This window comes from Ictidomys tridecemlineatus, chromosome 7 (assembly GCF_052094955.1).
Source record: "Ictidomys tridecemlineatus isolate mIctTri1 chromosome 7, mIctTri1.hap1, whole genome shotgun sequence".
Lineage (NCBI taxonomy): Eukaryota > Metazoa > Chordata > Mammalia > Rodentia > Sciuridae > Ictidomys > Ictidomys tridecemlineatus.
Genome location: NC_135483.1, coordinates 68,389,792 through 68,408,569, shown reverse-complemented (window position 1 = coordinate 68,408,569; position 18,778 = coordinate 68,389,792). Strand labels below are relative to the sequence as shown.

The 18,778-nt window shown below is 38.2% G+C and overlaps 1 protein-coding gene across 2 annotated transcripts in view; it reads left to right on the top strand.

The window, feature by feature from the left end:
- Cpa6 (carboxypeptidase A6) overlaps positions 1-18,778 on the top strand; it is a 279,460-nt gene that overhangs the window by 106,559 nt on the left and 154,123 nt on the right. For both annotated transcript variants that reach the window (XM_078016398.1, XM_078016399.1), the window contains exon 2: positions 7,157-7,232. In XM_078016398.1, coding sequence (XP_077872524.1) covers positions 7,157-7,232 — 76 coding nt within the window. The remainder of the gene's footprint in view (positions 1-7,156; positions 7,233-18,778) is intronic.

The following is an 18,778-nucleotide window of genomic DNA, read 5'->3' as shown; positions in this document are numbered from 1 at the left end:
GAAGTTGGGGCCTAATCCAACATGATGAAGATTAGGGCCTACTTTTTCTTCTGTTAGGTGCAGGTCTCTGATTTTATTCCTAGGACCTTGATCCACTTTGAGTTGAGTTTGTGCATGGTGAGAGAGAGAGGTTGAATTTAATTTTGTTGCATGTGGATTTCCATTTTTTCCAGCACTATTCGTTCAAAAGGTTATCTTTTTTTTCCAATGTATGTTTTTGGTGCCTTTGTCTAATATAAGATAATTGTAATTTTGTGGGTTAGTCTCTGTGTCCTCTATTCTCAAAAGATGTTATAAAAAAGATGATTTTCTTTTTTATTTTTGTACTGGGTCTTGAACCTAGGGATAACCTACCACTGAGCTACATCTCAGATCTTTTTATTTTATTTTGAGACAAGGTCTCACTAAGTTGCCAAGGCTGTTCTCAAACTTGGAATCTGCCTGCTTCAATCTCTAGAGTCACTGGGATTCAACAAATATATGAAAAAAAATGTTCATCATCTATAGCAACTAGAGAAATGGAAATCAAAACTACTCTAAGATTTCATCTCACTCCAGACAGAATGGCAGCTATTATGAAGACAAACAACAATAAGTGTTGGTGAGGATGTGGGTGAAAAGGTACACTCATACATTGCTGGTGGGACTGCAAATTGGTGTAGCCAATATGGAAAGCAGTATGGAAATTCCTTGGAAAATTTGGAATGGAACCACCATTTGACACAGCTATTCCTCTCCTTGGCCTAAACCCAAAGGACTTAAAAACAGCATATTACAGGAACACAGCCACATCAATGTTTATAGCAGCACAATTCACAATAGCTAAACTGTGGAACCAACTTAGATGCCCTTCAGTAGATGAATGGATAAAAATAATGTGGCATGTATACACAATGGAATTCTACTCAGCAATAAAAGACAATAAAATCATGACATCTGCAGGTAAATGGATAGCGTTGGAGAAGATAATGCTAAGTGAAGTTAGTCAATCCCCCCAAAAAACAAATGCCAAATATTTTCTCTGATATAGGAGGCTGATTCATAATAGAGTAGAAAGGGGGATCATGGGAGGAAAGGACAAAGTCTAGATAGGACAGAGGAATGGGAGGGGAAGGGAGTGGGGTATGGAGTTAGAAATTATGGTGGAATTTGATGGACATCATTATCCAAAGTACATGTATGAAGACATGAATTGGTGTGAATATACTTTGTATACAACCAGAGATATGAAAAATTGTGCTCTAAATGTGTAAGATGAATTGAAACGCATTCTGCTGTCATATAAATTTAAAATTAAAATAAAAAATAAAACCCTAACCTGATTGCAGGTATGTTCATCATTATTAGGATGTATTAGGAAAGAATTACCTTGATTGGATATGAAGATTGTGACATCTACTTTACTAATTGTTTTATTTAAAAATTTAATACAAATTAACTTTTATTGAGTCAAATGGTAAATTTTCTAATAATACCATGTGCTGCTGTCAAAGAGATACTTATTTATGCTCTAGATGAATATGGGTTAAAACACATAGGCTCTTTATTATCATTAAATGCTGATTTGACTTTAAAAAAAAGGGCAACAAGAACTTATTAAAATTATAAAAATAAAGCTGCATGAATTAGGTATCACAGTTAATGTGAATATGTAAAATTCTACAGTTAAAAATCAAAGACTCATACTGGATTTTAAAATTTAATTTACCATTATGATGTTTGCAAAAGACACAACAGAAAAAAAATAAGGATCATAAGAGAGAGGTAAGCAAATATTGCCAGGTTAAAAAAAGAGAGAGAGAGAGAGAGAGAGAGAGAGAGAGAGAGAGAGAGAGAGAAAGCAACAAGGTGATCATATTTGGAAATGAAATTCAAAGTAAAGAGTATTAAATGAACCCCCAAAAGATTTTCTTTTTTATTTTTTGTATTGGGGCTTGAGCCTAGGGATAACCTACCACTGAGCTACATCTCAGATCTTTTTATTTTATTTTGAGACAAGGTCTCACTAAGTTGCCAAGGCTGTTCTCAAACTTGGAATCTGCCTGCTTCAATATCTAGAGTCACTGAGATTCAAGGCTTCTGTTACCAGGATCAGCCAAAGGAAGATGTTTCTAAGGAAGCTTTATGCACATAAAAGTTCCATTCAGAAGATATAGTACTGTAACCATGAGCTTATATATAACTACATGTCATCAAAACACACGAATCAAACTGTTTGTTATCGTCAAGTATTAATTGTACGTATTAATGCAGGGCAGGGCCATGACTCCTTTTATTCCACTACCCTGACCCTTCCCAACCTCTTTTAACCACTATTTTATATTCAGGTAGACCCTTTTTAGGAGCTGTGTCTGGCTTATTTAATATACTATTTATAAATTCAAAAGTAAAATTGAAAAATCCAAAATCATAGTAGGTATATATTAAATAAAATTGTCTCAAAAATTTTCAGATTCACCAATGACATTCTTCATAGAACTATAAAAAGCAATTATGAAATTCATTTGGAAAAATAAGAGCCCCAGAATAGCCAAAGCAACCCTTAGCAAGAAGAGTGAAGCAAGAGGCATCACAGTACCAGATATTAAACTATACTACAAAGCATTAGTAACAGAAACAACATGATATTGGCACCAAAATAGACATGTAGACCAATGGTACAGAATAGAAAACACAGAGACGGAGCCACATAAATACGGTTATCTCATTCTGACAAAGGCGACAAAAATATTCATTGGAGAAAATCCTCTTCAACAAATGGTGCTGGGAGAACTGGAAATCCATATGTAACAAAATAAAATTAGACCTTTATCTCTCACCCTGCACAAAACTCAACTCAAAGTGGATCAAAGACTCAGGAACTAGAACAGATATTCTGCACCTAATAGAAGAAAAAGTAGGCCCAAATCTTTATCATGTCAGTTTAAGACTTGACTTCCTTAACAATACTCCTAAAGAGCAAGAAGTAAAATCAAGAATCAATAAATGGATGGATTCAAACAAAGAAACTTCTTCTCAGCAAAGGAAATAATCAAGTATGTGAAGAGAGATCCTACAGTATGGGAGAAAATCTTTACTACATGCACATCAGAGCACTAATCTCCAGGATATATAAAGAATTCAGAAAACTTAACACCAAAAAAATAAATAACCCAATCAATAAATGGGCTAAGGAACTGAACAAACACTCACAGAAGAAGATATATAATCAATCAACAAATATATGAAAAAAAATGCTCAACATCTCTAGCCATTAGAGAAATGCAAGTCAAAACTACTCTAAGATTTCATTTCACTCCATTCAGAATGGCAATAATCAAGAATGCAAGCAACAATAAGTATTGGTGAGGATGTGGGGGAAAAGGTACACTCATACATTGCTGATAGGACTGCAAATTGGTGCAACTACTCTGGAAAGCAGAAAGAAAACTTTGAATGGAAACACCATTTGACCCAGCTATCCCTCTCCTCATTTTATACCCAAAGGACTTATAATCAGCATACTACAGTAGCAGAGCCACATCAATGTTTATAGCAGCTCAATTCTCAGTAGCTAAACTGTGGAATCAACCTAGATGCCCTTCAACAATAAAGAAAGAAAATGTGGTTTATATACATAATGGAATATTATTCAGCTTTAAAGAAGAATAAAATCATAGCATTTGCCAATAAGAGGATGGAGCTAAAGAATATCATGCTAAATGAAATGAGCCAATCCCCCCCAAAAAACAAAGTCCAAATGTTCTCTTTGGTATGTGGGTGCTAACACAAATTAGACAAAGGATTAGATTAGACAAAGGGAATGAAGGGAAGGGAGAAGGGATGGGACTAGGAAAGATAATAGAATGAATTGGACGTAACTTTCTTATGTTCATATATGAATACACCACCAGTGTAACTCCACATTGTGTTCAACCACAAGAATGGGATCCTAATTACAATAGGTTATACTCCATGTATTATAATATGTCAAAATATATTCTACTGTTATGAATATGTAAAAAGAACAAATTTTTTAAAAGTAAAAAAAAGGAAAAATTCCTGGGAGATTATTTGCCTGAGATATCCTTCTGCTTCCATGCTATATCCTTAAATTGTAATTAATCAATACTGTGCTGTCCTCCTGAAGACAAGTTCATGTAGGTTCTCTGAATTAGAAAGATTTTATTGCAAACACATTAATGTGAATGGCATTTTGCCCAGCGATCTTTCTAACCTCAGCTCATATTCAATCCCTCGGTTCCCTCATCTGAATCCCACAGGGTAGCCAAAGGGGCTTAATTGATGTTGTCACTTAGCAGTAGGAAAAACCCTGATACACGATGAAGAAAATCTTTCTGCTCACCTTCTTTGATAGTTATGGCCAGCTATCTTTTCTAAGTTTCAGCCGATACTCTATTACCTGAAACCTCCTTGTTCATAATAAAATTATTGTTCCCCACTTCAAAAACATGTTAGCTATCAGATTTACAAACAGTAAGCTTTTTGTGTGGTGAAACAAAATGGAATCTTTGGGGTCATGTGCTTTTTTCCTGGTGAATAAGGAGCCCTTGTTGGGTTTTGGTTACTGGTTATTCCATCAATATAATGTATTGTTTCGCACAGAAAGTGTGACATTCCATGGGCTTTCCTAAATAGTGTACCTTCTTGTCTGTACTCCGATAAATAATCAAATAACAATAAACGCATTTCCAAAGTCATACCTGAGAATTTCTAAAGCCTGGGATGTAGTGACCTTTTGGTGATAAAAATGACAAAGCTGAGTTTGAGCCATCACTTTCAGGGTTAAATAATCCCAAGGGTGGTTCATTATATCCTGAATTCACAGAAGAGAAACCAATTGCCAGGTTGACTTATCCATCTCTTTTTTTTTAAAAAAAAAAAAAAAAAAAAGGAAAAAAAGAAAAGTAGTTCTCATGGCTGTAAAACAACTACAGATTGCTTTCTTTGCACCCGTGAGGAGCCGACAGGGCCCCAGATGGAGGTGTTTTTCAGCAAGCTGTCAAGAGATCCATCCATCAAAAACAGCCACATCACCCAGCTGAGTTTTCTTTCCCTGCCAAGATTTGTATTGAGTCAATTGGGAGAGGCCAGGGTAAGATGAACGAAGGAAAATCAAAGGTCAGAGAAATAGGTACTAGAAATGGAAGACATGAGATCCCATGTAAATCCCAACGGTTATATTTAGAGTTGTTTTACGGTGACTTACATTTTTTTCTCTCTTCTACTTTCTTTTATTCTTTCCAGAAATATGGACTTCATGACATTGACGCTGAGAGGTGGTTTTATGTGATTTGAGAAAACCAAAGCTGCAAAGATGTACTAGAGTAGTGCCTAAAACACCCTGAGTTATTGTCAGCAAGCCAAGGGCCTTTTCATTCATAGAACTAAAGAAAGTAAAATGGGATCCTTTGAAATTACAAAGTGAAAGTGAAAGTAAATACCCCCCCCCTTGCTCCAAATCCTGCCCAATCAATCTGGAAGTCACCTGGGGTCTGATGTTGTCCACTTTAACTTTACTTCATCTCTGGAACTGCTACTCTTCTAAGAAGTAAAACCATGTAAAAGCACACAAATTTCATCCTTATTCCTGGTGCATATTTGAAGCTGGAGAGACAAGTTGTGGGTGAGCTGGTAGGGTTTTTGTTGAGAATATACATATACACATGCACATGCATATCCACACTATCTTAAGTCATTGTTAAATGCCATAGAAAGCCATGAAAATTATTATTCCTATTGCACTTTATTTACTTAATTTTCCCATTTCCTTTTTTAAAACATTTTTTTTTTAGTTGTAGATGGACACACTGTCTTTAGTTATCTCTTTATTTTTATGTGATGCTGAGGATTGAACCCAGTGCCTCACTCATGTCAAGGCAAATGCTCTGCCACTGACCCCCAGCCCTAGCCCCCCCCATTTCCTTTTTAAGGCAGTTATTCTCAATAATGTCCTTTATGCAACCTATTAATATTTTGGGGGGTGGGGTACTGGGGAACCTGGGATTGAACTCTGGAGCACTCGACCACTGAGCCATATCCCCAGCCCTATTTTATATTTTATCTAGAGACAGGGTCTCACTGAGTTGCTTAGCACCTTGATTTGGCTGAGGCTGGCTTTGAACTTGCTATTCTCCTGCCTCAGCCTCCCCAGCCACTGGGATTACAGGTGTGTACCACCGTACCAGGTCAACCATTAATAATTAATAAGCATCTACTCTATGCAAAAAACATTGAGTAGTTGTGATGGTTATATGCTAGAGCTGTGCTCTGCAACCCATGAAACACCTGGAAATTAATGATACCTGCCTGGCAATTTAGGAAAGGAGTGGCCCCCACTGAGAATTCTCTGCAACACACGGAAGACCTCAAGTCATCTTAGGCAATTCTGGGCCTTTACAAAAACAATAAAAATAAAACACCTTATAGTATGTTCAATCATCCTTTCAATGGTGGGAAAATATTGAAGCTTCAATCAGTTTAAAAACTTTGCAGCCACCAATACCCCATGGCACACCTATAAGCCGTTATTGGCCAGGTGTTTCCTGTTTAGCTGGGAAACTCTGTATAATAGAAACGAGTTGTCCCACAGAGATGGGGAAAGAATCCAACTCAGGAAGTTTCCATAGTGTATGGATTCTGCATGTCTTCTCCCTAAAAGTCACATGCTTTTTAGTGTCAAGATAAAACAATGCGGGGCTGGGGTTGTAGCTCAGTGGTAGAGCGCTTGCCTAGCACATGTGAGGCCCTGAGTTTGATCCTCAGCACCACATTAAAAAAATAAATAAATAAAATAAGGATATTATGTCCATCTACAAGTAAAAAAAATATATTTAAAAAAAATGGGCCCTTCCTTGGGACGTAGCACTTTGTGCAGTGTTTATCTAGCGTGTGCAAGGTCCTAGGTTCAATCCCCAATACCTCAAAATAAATAAATAGATGGTTCTTAATTTTATAGTCTTCAAAAACTGATGAAATATCAAATTGTTTTGAGACAAGGAAAAGAGACCCAATGTAATCAGAGACTAACAAAAACTTACTGGTCAGTGAAGTTTTGCTGCTTTTCTTAAGGGCAGTGGCAGTTTCTTAACAGGTAAGAAAGAGATAGCTGTTATCTTTATTTTTAAAAAGTAAATATCATCTCTTTTTTTTATAGTGATAAGGTGATAAGACTTATTCCCAAAACAGAAGAGGAAACATATGCACTGAAGAAAATACATCACCAATTCAAGGTAACAGAATATCCGCTTGGGGTAGAATTAAGTTTTTGGTTGTTTATGGGGCTTTGCTGACTGCACCTAAATAATTGGTATTAATTAGCCAGGGGAGGTAAATGCAGAGATACTTTGAAAAAGCATTTAAAGCATTTAAGTTTAGGCTGCTCAAAAAAAAAAAAAAATCTTAGCTAGGCACGGTGGCACACGCCTGGTAATCCTAGCTGCTCAGAGGCAGGAGGATTGTGAGTTCAAAGCCAGTCTCAGCAAAAGTGGGGCACTAAGCAATTCAGTAAGACTCTGTCTCTAAATAAAATACAAAATAGAGCTAGGGATGAGGCTCAGTGGTTGAGTGCCCCTGGGTTCAATCCCCAGTATCCCTCCAAAAAAAAAAAATCTTTGAAAATTACACAAAAAGAGATGAAACTATTAAAAATTATGTAAAACATAGTTTAGTAGTTCACTTATCCATCTCCCAGGTAGAATGTAAGCTTCATGAGAGTTTGTCTATTTTTACTCATTTCTTGTTCCTCAAGGCTGCCTGGAATATCCTAGAAATTCTGTAAATGTCTTGTTTTGCTTTATTTTGTTTCCTTTAAGGAATGAGTGAATTTAGCTTATAGTTTTCAGAACTTCGCTTTTCCTTCTTGCAATCATCCTACGGATCAGCAAGATACTTTCCTCCTAATTAAAACTTTAGGCAGAAGTGAGTTGAGGAAAATACAACCTAGAAATGCCAGTTAATTATGTTGCTATGTTTCAGTGGGTCTGATAGGAGAATCTGGCTGGCAACGTTTGAAGGCTGTGATTATATCATCTCTGATGAATTTTATGGATTTAGAGTTTCTCATTTCTCCATCACTACATATAATTGAGTGTTAGCTTTAATTCAAAAGTTATAAGAAATGTGGCAAGAAGCTGTTTTCCATGCCTACCAAAACACAAACAGGCTTTTAAAATTACATGGTGATTAGGCTTCATTTTAACAAATGGCAAAGCTGATTACCAAAGCAGGATCATTAATCTCTAATATGAGACAGAGAAATATTTTTCTAGATGATGAAAGTACAGTGCTACCTGGAGAAAGTGTTAGGGGATGAGAGAGCAGGGATAAACATGATGGTTTCTAGAGGTAATTGTAGTTACCATATGTTTGATCTTTTATTTATGGTTTGATTTTTCACTTTTGTACCTTCCCTTTAAATATCATTTATTTACAAACAAAGTTTTTTAACTTTGAGTTTACTGGTTCCTTTCCTTCTTTCTCATCCTCAGCCCTGACCCAAGCAGTGTCCATTTTCAAGCATTGACATCTCCATACCCCTCCCCCCAAATTGTGGTTCTTTTACCCAATATCTGAGAGACTGTGCTCCCTGGGCTTTTCCTAAACCTCCTTTCCTCCTTGAAGGACTCTCTAATTCTGTGATGCTGACATTAACCCTTTCTGGTCATGTATGATCATCAACCCCACCATGTCCTCTTTGGCAGTATATCTGAACTCTCTATAACCAGTCCTGCAGGATCTTAAGAGTTGCAATGAAGTAAAGAAAGATTGGAGTAGAAGTTTCCATTTCCATTGAAATTGTGTTTAAATATACCATTGGAAAAATGAAATAGCCACTTTTATTTTAGACTCATGTTTTAGAGAACAGATTTTCTGAACCAAATATCAGAACAAAGGATTTTTCTCCAATTTGTGAATCTATTTACATGATAGGCCAAAGCTATGAAACAAAGCTACAGAGCTATGGAAATGAATTTGCACATGATGATCACTCACCATTTTCAAAAGCAGTAAAATCATATCAGTGAGAATTATTAGGGTTGCTTATAAACTCTAAGAAACCATCACAGATGAAAGATGTTGAGCATAGATAGCACTGATAACTTTACATTTATATTAGGCCCTGTAGTTTCCATTTTTTTCTTAAAGAAAGGTAGTCAAGTGAGGGGTTTAGTGGACCACTGTGAGAAGGGAAGAAGAGGGTACTGGTAAGAAAGTGCGGAGGAAAGTGACAGGAAGAAGGGAGTTAATATCAGAACCCTGACAGGTAAGGTGGTACTTGACTGAAATCCCAGCTACCCAGGAGGCTGAGGCAGGAGGATCACAAATTCCAGGCTAGCTTAGAGTGAGATTCTATCTCAAAACTTAAAAAAAAAAAATTAAAGGAATGGGAATATAGTCAATGGTAAAGTTCTTGCCTAGCATCGACAAGATGCTGGGTTCAGTCCCCAGCACCACCACCAAAAAAAAAAAAAAAAATGTGATGATGATAATGATGATAAGATCAACGATGCTCCAGTAATTCCACTCCATGGATCATTACATCAGCCCTTCTCAGTCACTGTGAGCCTGCCACACAGGGTTATATGCTTTCTATAAACTACCTCATGTTGACAAGCCTATGAAGTGGGTACAATTATTATTGCTCTTTTACAGATGAAGTAACTGAGAAAGAAAGACAGAGGTGAAGTAAGTTGCCCCGTCTTGGTGCAGAATTGGAATAAGCAGCCAGGCAGTGCCAGCCCTCTAAGACCTCTAGTCTGACTGCTCTATCCTCCTCCCAGAGGAGAGCATATAGGCTGAGTTTGCAGGACAGTGAAGCCTAGTCTCAGAATGTAAGCACTATCAGATTCTCATTTACTTTATTCCTAGAGTTGGTGAATGCGAAGATCACCCTCAGGTTCAGTGATTTGCAGGAGGCCTCACATGACCCAACATGTAATCCTCCTGATTGCTGTGATTTTTTTTACAGCAAAGGGATAAAAATAATGAAATCCACAAAGGGGAATGGAGCATGAGGTAAAGTCCAGGGAAACCCAGGCAGAAGCCTCCAATAGTCCTCTCCCAGCAGAATCACATAGGACATGCTGAATTCCCCTGTGTGAGTTTTGACAACAGTGTGCAACATTCTCATTACAACGTTCTCAAAGAAACTCATTAGAAACCCCATGTCCAAGGTTATGGTGGGGCCTGGTCATATCATCGCTATTTGTCTGGCATATACCAAAATTCCAGGCTTCTAGAAGAAAAGCACATATTTGGCATGAACCATATTGTTTGTACAAACAATGTAGGCACATTGAGTCACTCTTGTCAGTTAGGGTGGTAGGAACCCTCCTGAAATCCAACTTCCCAGATGCCAGCCAAGACAAAATTTTTGCAAACAGGCCTTTCTAAAGATAGCATTTTCAGGCCTGCTCTGTTAAATCTTTCCTGCACGGTTCTTCTTTTCCTTTCACTAGAGAAATAGTTTTATTGAACGACAGTCTGAGGTATTGAGCTTAGATAAATTTCTGTCTGAAAGCATCTTTTACCTTGATGTCATTTTAAATTCAAATGATTTTACCAAGTGATCCATTTGCTCTAGGGAAAGCAGCAATTCTGGCTAGGCAAAGAAGGCAGCCTGCAGAGAAGAAAGAATATGACTGTCTGTCATCTTCTGGCCTGAGAAGCTGATAGGACAGAATTGGGGCCATTGCTAAAAGCTTCCTTGCATACCTTGTGTAGTGCTTTCAGGGGGAAAGGAAGAGACTTGCCACAAAGACTTTAGTTGCCACCTTCTTCTAAAAGCACAGAATTCTAACATGGCCCTGAGATTTCTGCCCTCTGTGTGCAAGTCCTGTAACACTGATCCCTTGTGAATAGGATGGAATAGCCATTCCCATGATGATGTAATAGAAGGGAGATTGAGTTCTCTGAAAGCAAAAAATTTTTTCCAACTGCTCACAGAGGAAGAAGAAAGAGAAGTGCTCCCACTGGTCTCAAAGCATTTCACAATGGCTGTGTTGTAAACTATCCATGGAAGTTATATGGCAATAAACGATAGTGACCTCTACAAGGTGAGTGATCTCCAGCTGATGGGCAGCAATCAGATGGAGTCATCAGTCCTACAACCACAAGGACCTGGATTTTGCAACAACTACATAAGCTTGGAAGAAGACCTTGAGACCCCAGGGAGAATGCAGGCCAGCCAACACCTTGGTTTTAGCCCATGGAAAACCTAAAGAAAGAATCCAGCCATGCCTGGATTTCTCTTCTACAGAACTGTGAGATGATAAATGGAAATTGTTTTAAGCATCTAAGTTTGTGGTAATTTGTTCCACACCAATACAAAACAGGCATTCAGTAAAGTACCAATCTATGACTTAGCCTTGGTTTTTTTATATGAAGGCTTTAAGTTAATTTTTCTGATTTCACTGGCTATAACCAACATGTTAAGGAGAGGGAAAAGTGATTGGATGACATGCTTTGGCTATAAATTCACAAAGTCTTATCTGAAACATGCACAAATGCAAAATGTGTGTATAATATTGAGTGGAATCTGAGAAGGTGCAGTCAAAGCATGGCTAATTAGACATAGAACTGCTGTTACAAAGCTGGTTACTCTCCTAATTAAATTTTATGGTTTTGCTGAAGAATTGAAACAAGAAAGTTAAACAGAAAACCATGCCCCCAGAGAACAGGATCGAGAAAGCACCAACCAATTAAATTGTTAATTAAGAGCATAACCATGATTTAAATAAAGTTATGATGGAAGGGGAACAGGTTGCAGGTGAGTAAAATTAGAATTCAAACACCATGTTCTGCCTTCATTTCTTCACAAATTCTTTGTTTGTGCTCTGAAGAAACAGAAATGGCTTTATGCAACATCTCAAAGTTTCTATTATAGTTGACACATCCTTGTTGAAGGAGAAATTAATGACATTTCTGTTTCCAGTTTTCTCCATCAGAGAGAGATAGGGTAGAAAACTGCTCTGTTTTTCTAAGTTTGTCATTTTTTTTCTCAAACTGGAGCACAAACCTGAAGATATTGGTTGTTCACCAGGTATCATTGATGGACATGCCAAGAGTCACAAATTCCCATAGAGGAAAACTATAGTTCATCTGTACTGTAGAACGGTATTTCACGCCTTTGTTTTGAATGTGGAATTTTCTGTTCTCATCCCAGTATGATCGCCATCTTTCACTCCCAAGTTTTGTTTATTTTTTTCTCCTGTATTTAACTCATATCTTCTTTAATCCTCCTTGGTATGCTCCCAAGTCATACACCTGCACCTCTGGGAGCTTTGGAATACCTGCAGTGTCGGGGAGCTTATAAACTGAAACACCCAACTGGATAGTTTAGTCAGCTGAGAAAATTGTAAGAAAGAAGATGGATGCCCAGCAGCTCGGGAGGCTGAGGTGGGAGAATCACGAGTTCAAAGCCAGCCTCAGCAGCAGCAAGGCGCTAAGCAACACAGTGAGACCCTGTCTCTAAATAAAAACACAAAATAGGGCTGGGGATGTGGCTCAGTGGCCAAGTGCCCCTGAGTTCAACGGAAGGAAGGAAGGAAGGAAGGAAGGAAGGAAGGAAGGAAGGAAGGAAGGAAGGAAGGAAGGAAGGGAGGGAGGGAGGGAGGGAGGGAGGGAGGGAGGGAGGGTAGAATTTGTACAGTGGAAATTGTATGATTCTAATTTTATTAGAACTTTTGTAAGTATAGGATCTTTTAGTAATGGTTGTGATAAGCAGGCTTCTAGGATGGACCTTAGGATTCTTAGCTCTGGTGTACACACATCCTCTCCAAGGAAACCCATCAAACAGTAATCTAGGTACTTCTGTAAAAGGCTTTCACCCAATCAGTTGACCCTAAAATAGGAAGATCAATGGGTAGGGCCTGAACTCATCAGGAAAGCCCTTCAAAAACAGAGTGTTTTTTCCAGTTGGTTTCTGCTGGCCTGAAAGAATTCATCCTGTGAACTGCCACGTGGCAAGAGATTACAGGTGGCTGCTAGTTGCTGAGCACTGTCCCCAGCTTCCTAAAAGAAAAACCGGGACATCAGTCCTATAACCATGTGGAAATGAATTTCATCAACTAGCAAAAATGCAAGAGAACCCTGAGTCCCAGATGAGAACACAGCCCAAGTTGTCACCTTGTTTTCATCCTGGTGACATCTCTGAGCACAGAATCCAGTCTCATACCATGCGCAGATTTCTGACCTACAGAAACAGAAGTAATAAAATCAAGTTGCAAAATTTGTGGTAACTTAGCAAAAATTCTAATATGATCACCTTAAGCAGCCAATGACTTAGTAAATAGTTTTCAATAGGAAGTAGAACTAAGATACTGTTCTGTCAATACATTTGGGCAGAAAAATTGCATTTCCATTTTTGTTAAAACCTTTGTTAGGTAATGAAGCAACATTTGTAATGATTCTTGAAAGCAAGAAAAAGCTCCTTATAATCCAGGCAGATGGCCAAGTGAAGTTATGGATTAAATTTCAGGAACACAATTTTCAGACGTGGCCTGTATTTTTCACCTCTAAGTGGCTCTCGATAATTAGAAAACTCAATAGCAGAAACGTATTTAGAGAAACAATATAATATATGGGAAAACAGGAGTAGCTTAGAAATATTTTTTCAAAAGTAAGCCTTCTACAAACTATGATGGTGGCAATGATGGCTACCCCAGTGGTCTCCTTATTTAATTGGTTCAGCGGGTTGACAGCATGACCTTGGGATAGTACCAGAGTATTTTGACTTGACTATGTTTCCTTTCTATTTTTAAGACTTTCAAGTTTTGATATTTAAACAACCTGTTTTGAGACTAATTTTTTAAATTTTAAAAGTAATTGCTCTTATTGGATATTAGAAAATGCTATTCCTAACATAATTAGAGAACAGTTTGAGAGTTTGGGTCGGGCACATTCTCTCTAAGATGATGATCTTGACTGGGCTCCTGCATGCATCTGACCTCACTTGTCATTACCTCATATGTACATATGAGTGATTGGCAGGCTGAAGGCTGAGCTCAGATGTCTCCTGATTTATCTAGCTAACCCTGGATGATTTACTAGGGAGTCACAGGAGTCCAAAAATGTGAAAGAGCATATTTACAAAACTCCCTTAAACTCGAGTGAATGCTATCGTTTTGCCACATAGGGTTGGAGTGGAGAAATAGGCTCTCTTGCTTGGTGAGAGAATTGTAAGGTGTGAATACAGACTGGGGAAAAATTTATGGTCATTGTAATCTATCACAACTTCTATTCCCTATCATCACCATCACACGCGCACACACACACACACACACACACACACACACACACATACACACATACACACACACACACACACACACACACACATACACACACACACACATACATTCCAGTTCCAAACTGTCACCAAATCCCAAATGGAAGATGTCAGCTGCTTAACCTCCCTGCAGTCTCACTACCACTGCCTGAGTTCTAGCCCTGATCATCATGAGCCTGAATGACGCTAATCTCCTGTGGCCCTTGCAGGTGGTTTCCATTCATTCTCCACACTGCAGCCATGATGATCTTTCTGAAATGAAAGATCTGAAGAAGTCACGTCTCTAGCACCTTTTAAGTGTCCCCCATTTTTGACAATTGTAATTCCCACCCCAGACTCCTCACAGAAGTCTTCTCCCCCCCCCTTTTTTTTTTGTACCAGGGATTTAACTCAGGGGCACTTGACTACTGAGACCCATCCCCATCCCTTTTTATATTTTATTTAGATACAGAGTCTCACTGAGTTGCTTAGGGCCTCTCTAAGTTGCTGGCTGAGACTGGCTTTGAACTCACAATCCTCTTGCCACAGCCTCCGAAGCCACTTACAGGTGTGTGCCACTGTGCCCAGCCCTAGGAATCATTTTATGAAAAGCTGACATCAGTCCCAGTGCTAGAGATCTGATTCAGCTGCTCAGTTGAGGCTTGGTTACTGGTATTTTTTTAAAACTCCCTAGGGGATTTCATATGTGTTCAGTGGAGTAAAACACTGGCTTAGGGTCGACTCCTGGTGTGACACTTGAGGCTCATCAAGATGACACCTCAGGGCTGGGGCTATAGCTCAGTGGTAGAGCACTTGCCTCATACATGCAAGGCACTGAGTTTGATCCTCAGCACCACATAAAAATAAATAAAGATATTGTGTCCATCTACAACTAAAAAATAAATTTTAAAAAAGTTTCTTCTCTAACACTTCTCAGCATCCATCCCTACCCTTGGCTTGGCTTCCAGCACACTAGCCCTACTGAGCTAATTGTAATTTCTCACCAAGGTGCATTTCTCAGGCTGATCCTTCTATCTGGAATGCTTTTCTCCTCTTTGCCCACAATGAATACCACTCACCTTTAAAGCACAGGCTAAAGCATCAGGTTCTTCTTAAATTCTTTGACCTCACTGAATTCTACAGACACCTCTATCCCAGCACCCATATCACTTTGCCCTTTCTCACCAATAGAAGTGAGTTTTTAAGGATCTGAAATGTAATGGATTTCTAATTGCATATGGCATAGAGGGAGGCATTGCACAAAAGCAATGGCTGACCTTTCAGCTGGTGCTAAAAGGAGTTTATAGTGCAGGAACACAGCCTAGCTGAGGCTTAAAAGAGACCATTACTCCTTCAGGATCCATCTCTCAGGTTTAACTTTTTTTCCTGTTCCTTGTAAGTCACCTTTATATTTATCCTTGAGACTTCACCTGAAAAATAACCAAGATAGAACGATTTGTGCTTTAAAATGTGAGTCTCTCGCTATTTCCACTTTTAAAGGACAGTAGCCATGATTCAAGATATAGGAATAGATGAAGTTCCTTTTTCAAGGGCAAAGATAAAGCTTCTGGTGACTAGAGGGTTTTCTATCAAGAGTACAGGCTATACTTTAGTGCCATTTCTTGGACCCATGATCTAAGAGCAGTCTTTTTATATTATCTGCCATAGCCACAAATATTTTGCTTGATTAATTTCCTACTTTCTTTCATTTTTCTCTTCTAGTATATAAGAATGATTTTTTTCCATGCCTTGTTTTGTTTTAGAGGTCAGTGTTGTTCTAGGGTCGGGGTGCTGCCACCCTTCCTACCACTTTTTACAGAAGTGGACCATTATGTTAATGGCCAATTTCAGGGCACAAGTATGGAAATGAAAACCAATGACCTGAAGGAATAGACTATCACCATCCAAATGTACTATTAAATATTTAACCAAGCAAATGCTTGTACAGGTCAAAAGTACAATGTGGTTAACTTGGTGATTGTATATGACCCCTAGAGAAACATTGGGTTCATATCCAGACTCTTCCATGTATTAGTTGTATGAGTGTCAGCAAGATATCTAATTTCTCTGTCTCTATTTCCTGATCTCCCTTACCAGATTGAGAACCCTCTAAAAGAAAGGACCATTTATCATACTTCTATGGGTAGGATGGATATCTTGACTCATCTTTGTTCCCTGGTGCCTGTCAGTAATAGGCATTCAAAAAATATTTTTTGAAGGATGAATAAATGTAGTTCACTTATCCATTGACATGCCTATAATTACAATACAAAAAAAAAACCCTGACTTAGATTCTCATCAAGAACATATGTATGACTGGAAATATTTTTAACACAATTTTAAAAGGGAAGATATAGGGGAATTAAGAAAGTAATGGGTTCTTAATGGTGGAATGATAAGTTAAGGGCGTCTCATTGAGTTCTGGGTGTAAGGTAGGGAGAGTTATCCGTCTCTTCAAATACTAAGGAAATTTTATGGAGGAAATAGAATTTCTATAATAGCCTGATAATTTTCTTGAAAGAACCATCTCTGAGATCTTATTTAAGATCTTTGCTTTGGGGTATTGACTAACTCAATGAACACAATAAAACTGATTATCAGAAACATTTGAATTTGAAAAAAATGAGTTCAGGTGTTTTGCCTACGAGTTAATGTGTGATTTCTTATAATCAAATATGTCTGTCTCTCTTCAATTCTCTGACATACTTGATTAAACTCATTCCTGATGACCTAAAGCAGGTACCAGGGATCCATATGTGGCAATTCTTCATGCCCTAAAACAATTTCAAAGCAGCTTTTGCATATTCATCAGCCACAACCACAAAGACTTTCTTGATTAAAGGAGTTTCTTACTTTCTACCATTATGTTTTTCTGGTTGTATAAATGTGGAGGGATTAAAATTCCTATGGTCCCAGAGACACATTTCTTAAATGTCTTCCTGATCATTGCATTTATTTCAAGGCCATCAGCATTCCTTCTCTTCTCTCATATTATGGCCATACTTTAAATGTGGACAGGGATTCAGCCTAAGAGTCAGCATTATATTATTGAAAAAGAAGAAAGGAGAAAGTACTGAGAACATGGACCATATTCTAGCAGGGAAGATGCATTGACCCAGTACAGATAAGGTAACCTTCAAGAAGCTAAATTGCGAATTTCATTTGTTTACTCCCTTCGATCATATCAGAAGTATAGGCAGAAGATGCCTCTTTGTTATGAGACTAGGCCTAGCCTTTTGATGATACCGACATAAAGCATTCTGATACAGAAAGAGCAAGCCTTGGGCTTCCAGACAAGAAGTGAATAGATATGGGAGGATAAACGATGGAAGGGCAGAATATACTCTTTTTCCCTCCTTTGAGATGTCTATCACTTCCTTCCCTAAAATTCCAACTGTCATATCAAGAGCCTCACTTGGAATAACCTATTCATTTAGTCAACAAAATACTATTGAACAATTAGATTGGTCAAGGTCCATTCAGGAGATAGAAACCATACCAATAATTTGAATAGAAAAATTTTAATATAAAGTAGTACTATGCTTTGTCCCTTTCAAATCTTATGTTGAAATTTTGTCCCCAGGGTTACAGTGTTGAGAAGCAGTAGGACCCTTAAGAAGTGATTAGGTCATTAAGAGGGATAAATGCAGCTCTCAAGAGACTGAAATGTTTACCTATGAGAGCAAGTTATTATAAATCTAGGTTCCCCTGGTTTGGGGCCTTTCTTTCCTGTTCCCACATACCTATTTTCCCATCATGTGATGACATAGCATGAAGCCCTTGACAAATGAAGCTATCCAATCTTGGACTTGCAATATCCACAACCATAAACTTAACAAACTTCTTTTATAAAATTACCTAGCCAGGGTATCTTGTTATGGCAACAGAAAATGGATTAAGCCAAGTAGTATGAACAAGTAAATGATGACTAATTTCTAAAAGTACATTAGAGAAAAGACAATTGCAAAGGACAGCTTCTAACTCTCAGCATGAGGAAAAGTATCAAAAAAAAAAAGGATCTAAGAACTTGGTACACCATCTTTCTCTCCATCTTAAGGGCGAGACTCAGATCTTCTTAGAATTGGTGGCCCAAAGACTGGGGTGTTAGAAGATTGGGGTTTGATCTCTTGCTTTGGTATCAGTAAAACTTGCAAGAAATAAGTGTCACTGGTCCTCCCAAATGTTACCAGATGCCTTGTCATAGGAAGGAATAAAGCAGACGAGAACCAGAAAAAAAGAATCACCTTCCTTTCCCGTGTCTTTCAGTATTCCTCTAAGCCCTCTCTTAACATTGACCAGCTATCAAAGGAGTAAAGCTTACAGTATCCAGCTTGAGAACTATGAAGCAGGACAGAAAAGTGGGCTGTGTGGGGTTGGGGCTGTATCTCAGTGGTAGAATGCTTGCCTAGCATGCCCAAGGCCCTGGTTTTAATCATCAGCATATACACATGTGCGTACACACACACACACACACACACACACACACACACACACACACACACGGCAGAA